This window comes from Leptidea sinapis, chromosome 23 (genome assembly GCF_905404315.1).
Source record: "Leptidea sinapis chromosome 23, ilLepSina1.1, whole genome shotgun sequence".
NCBI lineage: Eukaryota > Metazoa > Arthropoda > Insecta > Lepidoptera > Pieridae > Leptidea > Leptidea sinapis.
In genome coordinates, this window is record NC_066287.1 from 4,065,453 (window position 1) to 4,081,207 (window position 15,755).

At 35.7% G+C, this 15,755-nt stretch overlaps 2 protein-coding genes across 2 annotated transcripts in view; one reads left to right on the plus strand and one right to left on the minus strand.

The window, feature by feature from the left end:
• LOC126971377 (uncharacterized) overlaps positions 1-15,755 on the plus strand; it is a 453,035-nt gene that overhangs the window by 143,813 nt on the left and 293,467 nt on the right. The window lies entirely within an intron of this gene.
• LOC126971323 (uncharacterized) lies at positions 1,881-15,480 on the minus strand. The gene is made up of 4 exons (XM_050817554.1): positions 15,146-15,480; positions 11,839-12,006; positions 10,390-10,479; positions 1,881-7,346 (listed from the first exon to the last, which is right to left on the minus strand). Exons 2-4 carry the CDS (start codon positions 11,992-11,994, stop codon positions 1,965-1,967), a joined length of 5,628 nt encoding a protein of 1,875 aa, XP_050673511.1. The 5' UTR covers positions 11,995-12,006; positions 15,146-15,480; the 3' UTR covers positions 1,881-1,964.

Genomic DNA, 15,755 nt, shown 5'->3' on the forward strand with positions numbered 1-15,755 from the left:
ATGTTAAGTATATTAGCCCTCCTTTTTTTCTTGAACGTCATACTTATTAGCTCACGTAGAGTGTTTCTAGTATATCTAAAATCTGATTGCTTGCGTCAGTGTGAAATGTCTATTTAGCGTCTAAGTATTTATGCATTGTAAGTGTTGGGTATGTAATGCCGGAAATGTATCGATACCGATCAAAATAACTTCATGATAAGTTTGTTCACTTAGCGACGTGAAGATATTTTGATTACTATTGATTTATATACTAGTGATGCAGGCCGTCAAAAGACTTTATAGGAGTAGTCCAAAAATAAAAAACGTCAATGTGGATTTCTATTATGTACAAGGCCAGAAAGCTGTGAAATTAATGGCGTATAGAATACGAATTACTGAATAATCGACGATCAAGTCATCGCCTACCGTCTTGATTATTTGGCTTTGCGTAGAATGTGGAGTCGAATCGATACGATAAGTCTCGAGCATACTCCCATCTCAAAGACTGAAAATGCATTACTTGAACTCTGTTATTGCGGATATCCTTTGGTGGTTGCTTTTATTACTTTCCATCAGGTAAGCAGCTTGCCTGTTGGCCCCCTCTTATATAAAAAATACTCTTGTACTTATACTTTGTAGTGGCTAAGTAATTAGCTTATATCATAATATACTTTGCTAGTATGTATACAAACTATATTTGTTGCGGCCGACGTGTGCCACAACTAAAACGGGCCTTTGATCATTAGAAACAAATAAATTGAGACTGTTGATCACAACGTATTGCTGTGTCTTAAATGCTACACTTATAATCTTAATAAATATAAATCCAGTGTCCTGTTTGTTTCCAGTGAACTCCTAAAATAATGAATGGATTGTAATGGGGATTATTTCACGAAGTGTTTTGTATGGACATATTATTTTCTATGAGAGAATTTATTGACGGACGGTTTGACAGTTCTGCTGTGAAACAATTTCATTATAACAACAGGGACCATATTTTACGAAATAATTCTTTATGTTATGAAATATTATTGACAAATTCATAAAAAACAGTATTTTATTTATTACTAGCTGACCCAGCAAACGTTGCAGAAAAGTATAAAGTAATTAAAAAAAATTTGGGGTATAAAAAATAGATGTACCCGTTTCTCAGGCCTACCAAATTTATCGTACTACTTACATTTAGCGTATTCGATTGCCATCTTGCAACCCTATAGCGGATTTGTGGATGAAACAGAATAATATAAAAATCGCGATACAAAAATAGTTGTAGACCGAAGAAAGGCGAAAACTTGAAGTTGTATGTATTTTTAAATGATGAATCAAAATAAAATAAAAATTTAAAATTTAAAAAAAAATGTTTCGGAGTGGGTGACCCTTAGCATTGAGGGGTATGAAAAATAGATTTTGCCCGATTCTCAGAACTGCCACACGATATGCACACAAAATTTCATACAAATCGGTTCGGCCGTTTCGGAGGAGTTAAGAGGCATAAAAAGCATTAATTATTTTCTCAAAATTGATTCCTTTAGAATTGTCTTAGATGTCATTTCTAATATACTAGACACTACTACCGCATCGGAAACAAATGGCACTCTGAGAGAGAAGAAGTGGCGCAAGTTTGGTTACAAACACCGGGATACGAGAATTTTTTATATTAGACGTACATAACAACGTCTGTTAGGTCAGATAGTAATACCTACATAATATGATTTTGCCAGTCGTAAATAATGTAGTAAATAAAGTCTGGAACCCGGAACCAGGTGCCCACGTTACTAATTATAAGTATGCATACGATCAGTACGGAAAAAAATTGAATTATAAAAAACCCAAAATATATTCTTCCCAAAAAAATAAATAAAAAGAGTTAAATGTTTATGATGTAAAATAAACATGAATACTTGAAAAGTATATAAATATGAATCTTGTCATTTATTGTTTCAAAACATAAGTTACATTACAAAGTTAGCTATAAAAAAACCAGGTTATCTACCCGGAGTATTAGGTTCACGTTCATTACTATTATTTATTTTATTACAGTTTTTACATACTTTGGCGCAAGATTTACGAGCAGTCCGTGGTTTGTAACAGCATTTGTGTGAATTTTTAAACTCGAATTGATGCTTTTTTTCTTTTGTTATACTCAGAGGCTCGGAACCAATAGGCTTTGAGTAACCTCTTGTTTCAACAGGTCGACTACAGGGATTAAAAAGTGGACCTTCTTGACTTGATCCTAAAGTAATGCCACCATTATTGATAATGTTTTTAAACGGACATGTCAATGGCTGTGCCAAATTTTCCGCAGATAATGATTTCGCTTGTTTAATCAAACTTAGAGTTCTATTTGGATACTTGCCCCTCTCTACGATTCCAGAATTATGTGGCAGCTCCTCACTATATTTTTTGGAGATCCGAGGATTTACCTGTTTGGTACTAGATATACCATAATGACCAGAACGTTTCTGTTGTGAGTTGTGAGGTCGTACGAGGTACTCGTGCATAATTTCATCTGAAGGTTTACCGTATTCTTTATCAATAGACATATCTTTTTCAAAGATTTTGTTTCCATATTTTGTAGTCAAGTCATTCTGTTGGTTATTTATTGCAGAAGCATGCAGGTTTTCATCTAAAGATGAATCATATTTAGTTATGTTTTTCATAGCTGATCTTTCTCGGAATTCCTTCTGGTTACTTTTTGCAGGTAACACACCCAATGAATCAATATTTGTGCTTTGGGGCGAATTGCAAGTATATTCTAATGCGGAAGATTTGTACTCACGGAAGGTAGGCAATGTGTGATCTTGACTATTAGAATTGTATGGGTTACTTAGAAACAAGTTCGGCGGATGTGTTTTTCTAATATTTTCAGTATCCTTCAGCCGTGCTATAAAAGCCTTAATTTTTTCATCATCGACGGTTTCATTCATTTTAGCAAGGTGTTCTGTTATTTCATATTTCATCTTAAGGTCTATTGCAGAACTATGGTCTGATTTTTCTAAATCGCACAACCGTCTAGCTAGAGTTGATTTAATTTGCAATTTAAGAGCTAGTCTTTCTTCGTCGTCCGACAATGACAAGTCTTTAAATAATTTGTTTACTTCGAATTTCATTCTGATTTCTTCAACTTCGTCGATTAAAACCTCAACTTTTGGAGGTGGAATTTTATTTAGTTCACAAATTAATTGGTTGCTTTTAATTAAGGGATCGACGTAATTAGAATATCTTATAGTAGGAATAGAAAAAAAGTTAAATACTGCATTGCTCACTAATATTTTATAATTGTTTTTATTATCAATGTCTTCTCTGTGATATTTGTAGATAATATAATTGTCAACAATTTCATTGCGCATCTCATGGCACAGTGTTCGTTTTCGTTTTTCTGCGTTAGAAATTTCTAACACATCGTCTGCAACATTTTTGAGTTCTTGTTTGTATTTATATCTAATAACTTCGTTGACGAGAAGAGGTTTAACTGATATAACAGCATCTATAATTTTTCTCTTCAATGTTCCTTTTTTTCGTATACAATCACAATTCGACTGCAAAGAACTGAATATGATATTCTCTATTTCATCATCTAGAATTTTGTCATATAATGTATCATCATTAAAAATTTCAGGAATCGAATTCAATTCACTTATCATTATCATAAGTTTCATTATCCTTTGATCTTTTATCGTCTGAATATTTACTTTCTCTTCTTGTGTTGTAGCTGGAACTGGTATTTGCTCACACCAATTTTCAACTAAATCTAAAATTATATCTAAAGGCCTTTTGTGTAGTACTGGACGTACTTTGCAACAACCAGGGAGTACAGTTTGTGTGTCAGTTTCATAACTAAGATATTTATATTGGGACTTTTTAGTTAAAATTGGTTCAATTTGTAAAATATCAAAAAGGTTATCTGTTTTATTACTATGTTTTCGTAATGTTTCAGTCAATTTCAGCCTTCTTTGTAAATCATTAATAAGATTATCCAAATTCACTTCTTTGCCGGGTAAAATGGGTAATTTCAAAATAATATTTTTAATATATTTGTGTATATTTTCCTCTGAGTTTGGATCATGTTTTTCTAAACCATAAATTTTTTTGGCCAATAAGCTTATTATTTGCTGACGTTCATTGAAATCGTTGAATTCTTTTGCCTCTCTAATCGGTAACTTATCAAACCACATGTCTATTTCACACCTCAATTTAATTATTTCAACTTCTTCGGCAATCGATTTATCGCTAGGCATGGATACATAAAAGAGGGTGCTGTATAACGCATTATATAACTGATCTTTCGTAAATTGTACAGTTTCTAGAGCATATGGAAAATATCTATCAATATCGCTAAGTAATCTCCTTTCATAGTTTATTTTTATCGGACTTTGTTCACAATCAAAATTTTCAAGAATAAATATGCTTGCTAAGCGGTCCTTATATATTTCAAAGTATGGACTATTTCCATTTGACATTGTTAATGAATTCGGCATTGTAATTGTGAGTGTATATTCCAGATTTTGCTTATAACGTTCACGTAAACTTTTACCTCTTATATTTTCTTCTAAACCTTCAATGTCAAGAATATCATTATTAATACTAGCATTATGATACTGAATTGTATTTTCTTTAAACACAGCAATATTAGTTTTTTGACCTTTTCTATTAGAATTTAATTCTTTTACCAAATGCAGTGAACAAACATCCAACAAAAGTTCATTTTGTTTTAAATCTTCAGCATGGCTACAAACAAATTCTTGTATAATCTCGTAGCAAGTATTTTTATGATTCATACGTGTATGGCAAAGTTGGCAATTTTCACGTAAATATAACATATTTTGATTCACATTCATAATTAAATCATTGATCATTTCCTTAGTAATATCTTGTTTGCATTTCTCGTTTTTTAGTTCTAATGAAATTGGAAGAATTTTCAAAAAAAAATCTACTTTATCATTGAGACAGCTACATCCGTCTTTAAAGTCTCTAGCTAAAGAACAAATTAGCTGAATGATTGATTTATAGTTTCTACTTAGTGTTATATCTTTCAGATAGTTTGAAATAGCGATTAAATAGTGCAATTCAACATCCAATTTATTTCTAGACATGTCATTTCTAGATTGGTTATTAATATCTGGAAATTCACGTGTTAATAATTCACGAAAACTTTCATCGGAACACTTAGAATCAATATATTTTAGAATATGTTTTTTCAAAATTTTCTCTAGTTTTCCATTCTCGTTGCAAGTTAATGGTATTACTTTATCATCGATGACAGATTCTTTTTCGTACTCATTTACATTATCAATTGTCATTTGTGTTTTTATATTGCTAGAATCTCGCAGTCCTATATTCAACTTTTGATTCTTTTGAATGACTTTGTAAATTGAGTTCAAAGTTTCTTGATTTATTGTAGATATTTTCGTGTCGTTTTTTATTCTATTAGAATCGGAACCTCTAGCTTCAGTATTTATGCTGTCTATTTTTTCACTTATTTTGTTCAAATGCTTTTGTATGGTTTTTTCAATAGAATTCAAGGTTCCCTGATTTATAGTCAGTATTTCTGTGTAATTGTCATTCAAACTAGTTTGGCTTACAATATTTTGCAAGCTTTTAACTAAACTTTTGACAAACGAGTTTGCGTTATTTAAATCTTTGAATAAGTGAGTCTTATTTAACCATTTGTATACAGTGATCATGTTGCGTTTTTCAATTTCAGCGGCTGTCTTAGGTGCTTTATTTTTATCAATTTCTTGTTGTTTTTTGATGTCACGCGCTAATCTTTTAACAATAATGTCCCTATAGTTATTTTCTTCGCACGTGACAAATTTCCTTGGTATTGTGTTCAACCATCCATTTATCACTTCTTTTATTTCTTGAAGTTTTCTTGGTTCTTGTCTTAAATTATTCGTACTGTCAAATTTATAATCCGTATAATCTATTTCAGCTTTCAATTCTTGTTGAGGCAGAAAAACTGCATTAAAATCATTACGTCTTGATGGTTTCTCAGTTAAATTATTGAAACTGTACACTTGTGTATTCTTGATTTCTGTAAGCACTTTAGAGCGGTTATAAAATCTTGTACATCTGCCTAATTTTACTAATGTATCCACTAACTCAACAATATCTTCTATTGGCAAATCGCTAGATCTCTCAAATATAAATATTAACTTATCTTTGATAAATTGCACTGGAATGGAATCGTTCAATAACAAATTTACGATTCCGTCGCTCATTAATATGTTCTCATGTAGGTGTAGTCTATAATTTTGTAGATAGTCGAATACAATTTTTTTTATTTGCTTATAAAATGAGTTTGACTTGTTATTATGAATCTGTGACTGAAATTGTTTGTTGATAATAGTGCTCTTTATTCTTTCTATGAGATTATCTGCTATATGGACTTTAAAAACAGAATCATATTTATAACAATCAATTAGAAGAATATTGTTTATAATGTTCAATATCTCATTTTTTAATGCTAATTCTGTACAATTATCAGAGAAGTAATAGTTTATTACAGGTTTTAGATAGTTGCAAATAATTTCTACTAAATAATTTGTATCGCCTTTATAGTAAACGTAGTTTTGATCAATTTTTTCCAAGGTATTTTTTATCCATTCACTAATCTCCTGTTTTATTTCAAAGTTGTATTCTTTTATTTTCTTTGGTTCAACAGACTGCGAGTTGAAAAAACTAAATACATTTCCATATTTTGGCAGCGCATTAGCAACACTTCTCTGAACTTGTATTTCTGTATCTGATGTTCCACTTTTAACTGTCGATATATTTCTATTTTTGGTTTGACCAGAGTCAGTCTCCTTTATATTTAACTTTTTATCAATATCGTGAAACGTGTTTTCAGAACCTTTAATATCGATGCGACTTTTTTTAGCTACATTAAAATTAATATCGCCAATGCTGTTAAATTGCGGATTGTCTTCTACTATCTCATACAAGTCATCCGAATCAGTAAGAGCACTGGCCATTTCCTTTTTTATATTTAATTCTTTTTCATTTACATTGTGTATGGTATCCGCGAGATTTAATGCCAAGTAATTTTTTACTGCACTTTCATTTCTCTCAAGGTCAGGATGTGGTGGTAGGGAGTGTAATAGATTCACTGTTTTCACGTTTATTTTGAATGCGTAATCACTATTATTGATATTGTTTGATAGATCAATAACTTCAACAGTGAAATTATTTAAAAGATTTTGTTTTGCATTTTCGTCCTCTTCGTTTAGATATAATGGTAAGTCTTGCGACCACACTATAATTTCTTCTCGTAATTTTGTTTCATATTTACTTCTGTAATTGTCTGATAACGGTCGCTGTTCAGTTGTCGTACCAATATCTTTGCCCAATTGTGATGTACTTCCAGCCTGGAAAATAGAAACGTGATATTTTTATAAGAAGTGATGAGATTATTAAGTTATGGACTCAATATATCATATAAATTTGTAGTATTTTCAAGTATAATGTAATTATTATCTAGAACGATTGATATTAAATTCACATATATTTTTTGTTCTATATACAATGTAAAGATAGATTGCAACAGTTCGTGTGGGCTAAGCCCTTTCTAGGGTTGACTCTACATTATTGGAATTTAATTATTTTTATCTAGACGATAACTTATTTCATTGACACTGCTAGTTGCTGCATGCGACGCCGTCTGCGTGAATCTAGCACCAAAAATACAATGCCTGGAGGCAGCGTGATATGTTCCAACCTCTTGTTAAGATCCACGCGAAATTTGAATTATTATTCTATTCATTAGTTTTCCTTTTTGTGCCAGTTCGCGGTACTAACGCGCACTTCAGTAAAAGAAACTGGCTCAGAATTTTAATAAAGCTTTTCGGACGAGTGACCCTTGTAGTACCACTATATTGAGAGGTGTCCCAGGAGATCTTTTGCCGTTCATGTTGATTTTCTGAATTTTATTGCTTAAATATAAAATCAGAAGTTCGAGCGCAGGCCATAATGATTAAAATCCAAATAGGCTGGCTATTCCACAAGTTCAATACGAGTTAATTCTAGATAATGCTTCTCAATCAGTGATGGCTCACTCGATTCGATTTGACGTCCTTTCTTTTTTGACAGGACGTTCAGCTTATGGTACAATTACCATCAGTTGAACGTACATGACATACGTATACGAGCGTAACATACATATCAATATACGCCCTGCCCATAACAATGCAGTGCCCATCAGGATTCTTGAAAAACCCAAAAATTCTGAGCGGCACTATAATTGCGCTCGTCACCTTGAGACATAAAAGGCATTTATTTTTTCAAAATTGATTCCTTTACAATTCTTTTTGATGTCATTTCTAATATACTAGATACTACTACCGCTTCGGAAACAAATGGCGCTCTTAGAGAGAAGAAGAGGCGCAAGACCCTCTCCCAGCATTCTTGTTTTTGCGCTCTTTTCAATAAAAATATACAATATTGTACAGTCATTTCTATCGCTATAAAATAATCATAATCTAGTCCCAGGCCGTCCGACCACATAGAAATTCAGCTGGGGAGTAATAGGATATACGACATAGCCATATTTTATTTATAAAACATTTAAATTTATTTATATATATGCCTGAATATTGACTGGGACTTTATTATAAGTGTATACATTTACCCTTAAAGCTATTATGTACCTATCTTATAAAGCCTACTAGAATTAGTCACAAGCAATCCCTTATTACTAGTGTTATAATAATGAAAATCACTATTTAGAGCAAAAAGGTGATAATTTTTGTGAACATATATTAAATTTTCATAAATGTACTGACAATAAACACTCATAATATTTATTTCTTTAAATTTTTCTTTGAGAGACTGTCTATAACCAAGCTGACAGCACGGACAGCTCTCTTTTGCAGAGCAAACACTATATCAATGTCAGCAGCATGACTCCACAGTAAAACCGTATGTCATGATGCTGTGAAAATAACCGAAGTATACTAATCTAGCGGTCGCAACATTCGCGTACTCTCTAATTTTTCCAATGGCATATGCCGCAGAGCTGAGTCTATCTGCTAGTTGGGCAATATGAGGACCCCACTGAAGCTTTTTATCTAACTTTATCACGTAGAACCCAAGAAGACCGTAGTGTCCACAACTTCCAATCTTCTCAATAAGTGAAGTATTATCAGCAAACAATACAATCTCATGGCTATCATCTACCACAAACGGTAGATCGTTAATATATATAAGAAACAAGAAAGGACCGAGAATAGAACCCTGCGGAACACCTATTCCCATAGGCTTACCCCACAACCGTTTGCCATTTACATTGAGTATCTGAACTCTTTCACTTAAATATAATTTTAACAGATTCAGGGCTCTATTTTTACTCCATAATGCTTTAGTTTTAGGAGTAAAGTTTCATGGTGGACGCAGTCAAGATGTTAAGTCTCATTTGCCCAGTAATTTTATTAGCTACGGCGCCCTTCAGGCTCTAACACATTACTGCCTCACGGCAGAAAAAGGGGCCATTATGGTAACCATAATCTAGCTGCGCAGACCTAAATGTCATACATAATATTGACCCCACTTTGACCGTCGTAAAAGCCCTTACAACACGGAAGTTATAACAATAGAGATAAATGATCAAATGGTAAAGGTTTAAAGGTTCTGAGGTTAAAGATGAAAGGCAATACGCAAATAGCTTGCACATCTTTTTCAAAAGTAACTTAAAAATAAAAATGAAACAATCCCCTTATGTGCTTGGGGACTGTATATCCCTACCCTTCCCCCTCTTCCCCTCTTCCACCCCTAAACCCTTAATTGAAGATGCGAATTTATATTGCAGGACCCGCTAGTATATTGTAAGTCTTTGTATCACGCTCTCTGCCGTCGTACATGTTAAGCCGGATCCGCTGTGCCAATTTTTAACAAAACATGTTAAAACAAGTTAGCAAAGCAGTCCGTCCGCAGTGCCTGTTTCATTTTTGTTTCATTTCAAGAATGAATGAACATGGCCTAACAGACTTACTAATTTAGAATATACTTACTCTTTTGCTATTCGTAGAATGTTTGCTATTTCCGACAGTGCATGCAGCTTTTGTACGTATTTATTTTAATGATTTACCAACAACATCCCAAAGAACCGGTCTTTCTGTTATCAGTTGTAAAAAAATAAGTATTTTCTTTTATCCACTCAACCATAACCAAACCAAATAGAATTATCGCTAACTACGAATGATACGTCTTCATTCAGTGAACGGTAACATTTATATTATGTGTTAATTTCCCTTCCCGCAGGCGAACGCTGGTGATGTTATACATTTGTCGCGGCAAACATGTTAAGATGTTTTATTTAATAAAACTGTTAAGCCATACCCCTAATCGTGTTATACAACATGTTATGAAAACACAGTGCAGCGGACCCGGCTTTATACGGACATATTTTACACTTACTTCTTGGTCACGTAGATTATTACTGTGATGCTCCAGTATGTGGCGTTCTATGCGTTCCTTGATAACGGGGCAAAGGGTCTCATTGCATGTCTGAAATATTCAATACCCTTTAGTAATATCTGAAGAATATACTTTGGATATTGAATGAATTATGAATTAAAGCTCTAAAGGTCGATGCAGCACCGTACAAACCAATTAGTTATGTATATTACAGCCATTGTAAAATACTCAATTTGATTTTAAAAGAGTGGTCATTGAGTTTCTTCTATGTTTTTCTCACAAGCTCTACTTTTACCGAGCGTATGGTAGATTCAGTAATTTAAATTAACTGTAAATAATGAAGATTTAAAAGCGCTTAGTTTAAGCATATTTGACTTGAATTTGACTTTATGTACGTTTATTTAACGCTCTTATGTCGAAGCAAACACCGTCAGTAATCCTACACAAACTTGCGAAGTAATGAAGCAGATGTATATTATGTAGAAATATTGAGTCGTCCGCGTCGTTGTTGCTTCGTAGTTTATACAGCATGTTACCACAATGGCGACATTCAATAAATGCACAGTTAACGTTCCCAAATCGTCAGTGCCCCGGGGCACTAGATTTTTCAGATACACCAAAACCGAGTGTGCCGTACGGCATACTACTCCCACACCAAGTTCTGACCCTTATTTTGTTTAAAAGATGGTTTATTTTGCATGGCCTTATAGCCTGATTCAATAGCTTTCTGATAAATTCACTTAAATTTATTATTTATTGCTACCTGTAAAATAATACGCGTTGACAGAACGCTGCGCGAGCGCCAAAATCGCGACGATCTACACCGTACCGCACGCCGCGAGATGATCACAGAGCGCCAAAAAACTGGGAGATAAAGAACTGCCACAAAAGGAAATAGTACCTGAGACTCCATTTAGACAGGCGTCTTATACGGAAAAAAAACGCATCAGCAAAGAGCGATGAGTTGAAAATGAAGTTCCTACATCAGATTATTCCGATAAAGATTAAAAATTTTGGGAGGAAGTTGTATTTGTTTGCAAAATAGAAGCAAACCGTTGAGCAAAATAAGAGCTCTTTTCCTACATACAGCATAAGTGCAACAACTAGGTACAACGTATACAACTATCTCTTCGAGGTCTATTTTGATTCTGTCTCAGTGTGGTGTGGCAACTCTGGTGTCTAGATTAAAGGTAAGGTAAATAATGATTTTCAGTTATCATTATCGTTGACTCTCACCACGGAGCCCCCGGTTTGATCCTTGCCCGCCACGTATCAACGTGTTCTCGGTTTTCGAATTCAGAGATTTATTTTCGAAGGTCGGCAACGTTCTTATTCCTCTGGTACCCCCATCCAACATTGAACAATTACGAGAAAAAAATTTCATAAAATATCTGCCTAAGTACTAGGACAACATGAAACATATTGGAGTATTCCACCATTCTTACTCACAATACAAGATTTAATCTTATCCTTCAGTCTTTGTATATTGTCTAGGTATCTGACATCCACGTGAGCTATGTAGTGGCCCTCTCTCAGATTGTCTTCGGACTCCAAGTTGATGGATTCAAGAAAATGAGAACTCTTTTCCGGCAGTACTTCCTCCATTTTGTATACAAGCTGAAATTTAGGTATATTTAGGTACTTTTAAAATGTCTCATTGTAGTGCATATTTAGGCGCATTTTCTTACATGATATTTTACCTGATAGTTTATGTTCAATATAGTTATTGTAATAATGTTATTATCACTTTATGAATATAAAACAAAATATAGTTTCATTTTGTTATGCTACTAAGCCTCGCCTTCATGAAGTTTTCACTTCTGTGATACATATTTAGTTGTATATTTAAAACTAATATTATGTTCATATTAAATTACCTACGGCAAGGTGAAATTTTGGTCCGCATTGATCCGTCCATCCGCAAAAACAGGCAAAGGATCGGCCCTGCCACCTACTTGGAAACGTCTCAGAATACGACACATAATAAGTCCACCGATTATGTAGTGGACATAGTGGATAAATTTTGTACGCCTGTACACGAATAGTGTTATAAACGCATCTGTCCCTCCGTGTTCATCATCACCGTTGTCGCACCCCACCCTGTCAAAGCTACGAGCTCCAAGCCCGAAGTGCTAGAATGGGCGCGACCGCGTAATTGTCTCACACACCCTAGTGACCTCCGATTGGTCCGAAACTAGTAAGTAAATGTGAGTGAAGAGGTTTTAAATGTGTAAAGTTATGGTCATAATTGGTGGATTGGCTAATAGACTTGGTCCTGCTTGGACCTGAGATATACACAGTTCACTTTATTTTCATAATATTATACAATTATGTCGGAGTTCAGCTGATTTTAATACTTATGATGTTACAGTTATATTTACTCTGACCGCACCAAACGAGTGTAGTTACCATTTGCTCGGCTATGCCCCAGGTTTGCTCGTAATTCGACTCTCGTGGAATTAAAGGGTTTGTAAGGGCTAGTAAGATACTAATTTTACCTTTACACTCCGAACAAAATAATAGATATAAGCTGTTTTAATTATTAATTAAAACCGGTCCCAAGCCATTATTATTATTATTTGAAGAGGGTGGCTATTTCCTGGTCCTAGAAGGTTCCTAGTAACACCGCGTCCAGAATTGGACTATTGTGTTCGCCACTCATACTAGAGCTCATCGTCAAGCCCTACCGCCTTTACGAACCGCAGTAGTTCCTTGACGCGAGTGTTGCAAACACTATCTGAAGGTACGAAGTAGTTGCCAAAGATTGTGTTACGCTTATGCATTAGTGGGCCGCAGTCGCAGAGTAGATGAATAGGTGTTTCATCATCCTCAAGGCAGAACCTGCAAGCCTTGTCGCTTCTGATGCCGACCACACTGAGGTGCTTGTTTAGGCGACAGTGCCCGGTTAGCATCCTAGTGAGTATGCATAGATTTTTCCTGTTCAATGATAGGGCTTCATTCGCATAGCTGCTGTTGAATGCCCTTATCAGTGCTTTAGAGTGGTTTAAACCTGAAGAGTTGTTCCAGCGTTTAAGTGCTTCTTGTTTACATTGGTTACTCAGGGTGTGTCGGATGGCGCTCTTTGGCAGTCCACAAATGGGTTCCGGACCATATCGGACTGCTTTAGCCCCAGCTCTTGCGAGCTCATCGGCCATTTCATTGCCTATGATTCGGGCGTGCCCTGGGACCCATCTGAGAATCACTCTGTTTTTCATGCCTAATGAATTCAGGCATTCGACGCAATTATTGACTAACTTAGACGACGTCAAGTCAGCGTCTAAAGCCAACAATGCTGCCTGACTATCAGAGTGAATGTATATGTTATGATTGAAGTAGCCTTTTTGGATATTGGTTTCCGCGCATTCCAGGATGGCGTACACCTCTGCTTGAAATATGGAGGTAAAGCTTCCCAGGTTTGTGCTGGATTTAAACCTGGGGCGTTCTCCATAGACCCCACAGCCGACTTCATTTTCCATTTTGGACCCATCGGTGAACCACATGAGGCTCCCGTCCTTCCACGTGACTTTGTTGTTCATCCAGTCGTCCCTGGAAGGTAGTTCCACGATATAGTGTTTAACAGAGATTAATTGTGGAATCATCTGATCAGGTAACATGCCTAATATGTGGTCTCGCATAACTGAGTCCTCTAAGGTCCTAAGCGTTTGCGACATCCAGTTACATGAACCCCCCTGGGCGATTGCCCTCAGCATGCTTGCCTTCGCCTCTTGCTGTATGAACAGTGGAAGAGGCGGTAGGTTTAGCATTGCTTCAATGGCCGCACCAGTAGAAGACGTCATGGCTCCGGTTACCAACATACAGGCAAGTCTCTGCAGGCTATTTAGTCTGTCTGCAGTTGTTTTCTGGTTGGCTTTGTTCCACCACACAATGGAGGCGTATGTGATTGTTGGTCTCACAATTGCTTTGAATAGCCATAGGAGGATCTTGGGGCGCATTCCCCAATGTCTCCCTACCAGACGTCGACATACACCCAAGGTTGTTTTAGCCTTTTTCACGGCTTTGTCGATGTGAGAATTCCATGTGAGTTTCTGGTCGAATGTGACTCCCAGATACTTAACCTCAGCTGAGAATTCCAAAGTAGAGCCGTTCAAGGTGGGAGACTTCAGTTTGTTAAGTCTCCGTTTCCTCGTGAATGGCACAATAACAGTCTTTCCTGCGTTGACTGACAGTTTGTTGGCTGTACACCACTGTGAGATGGTGTTTAGCGCCTTTTGCAGTATAGAGCTTAGTAAGCTTTGGCAGAAACCTCTGACGATAATAACTAGGTCGTCTGCGTACCCTAGTGCATCAATTCTGAGTTCTGCCAGCTTACTAAGTAGTTCGTCTACTGCTAGTGTCCATAGAAGTGGCGAAAGAACGCCACCTTGTGGGCAACCTCGCGTAGTGTATAGCTCCAGTGATGTCCCATGGAGGGAGATTAGAGCTTTGCGATTTGAGAGCATTGACCTTACCCATTTGACAGTGGTGGAGTCTACATTTTTGTTAATTAGTCCCTTCACTAGCGTGTCTGTCGGGGTATTGTCAAAGGCGCCCTCAATGTCTAGGAACGCACAAAGTGCAATCTGTTTGTCTTGTAACGCCTTCTCGACTCTATCCACAAGTTGTAGAAGGGCCGTTTCTGTAGACCTGCCTCTACAGTAGGCGTGTTGAGAACTATGAATGGGCTTTAGGCCCAAGCCATGGTGGAATGTGTAAATAATGCAGCTGTTATTCTATATTACAAAGAGACTCTATGTACCTTTTTGTTCACGTTTCAAGCCCAGCTCCAATTCAATTGGTCAGAACCCTTCTGCATGAAAATTTTCCTCATCAGGTTCCCTGCTGTAAAGCTCCTAAACAAAACAACTTTTTCATTGCAGCTATAAATCTTGCCAGATACAAAGATTATACTGGTAAAAAGTTCAACTTTTTTAATTCTCTCATTAAACTTCGCATTCATTAAACTATCGTTTTTTGTTTATTTCCAAGAGTCTACTTTAGGCGGTTGAAAGTTCATACAGTTTAAACCAAACGATCACATTTTCTTGTAAATTTGTTTTCCAAATCTCATTGTTTTCACAGTTATTTTATATGTTTTATTTACATTTTAAATTTTGTTTATAGTGACACTTTTAATTAGACAAATATCATTTGAATCTGACAAGGGTACTGTTACTACAGAATAACCAAGCAAAAGATATAAGGCCGCGTTTCCATCTGCAAGATAAGTTCCGCGAGGAATGTCCGACAGTCTGTCTGACAGCAGCTTGCAAGTGTAAACCCTTCTTGCGAGTAGTTGCGAAAACGTGTCTAAACATGTCTGCATCGACTCGCGACAGATCTCGCTGCTTATCGGCTATCGGTCTAGT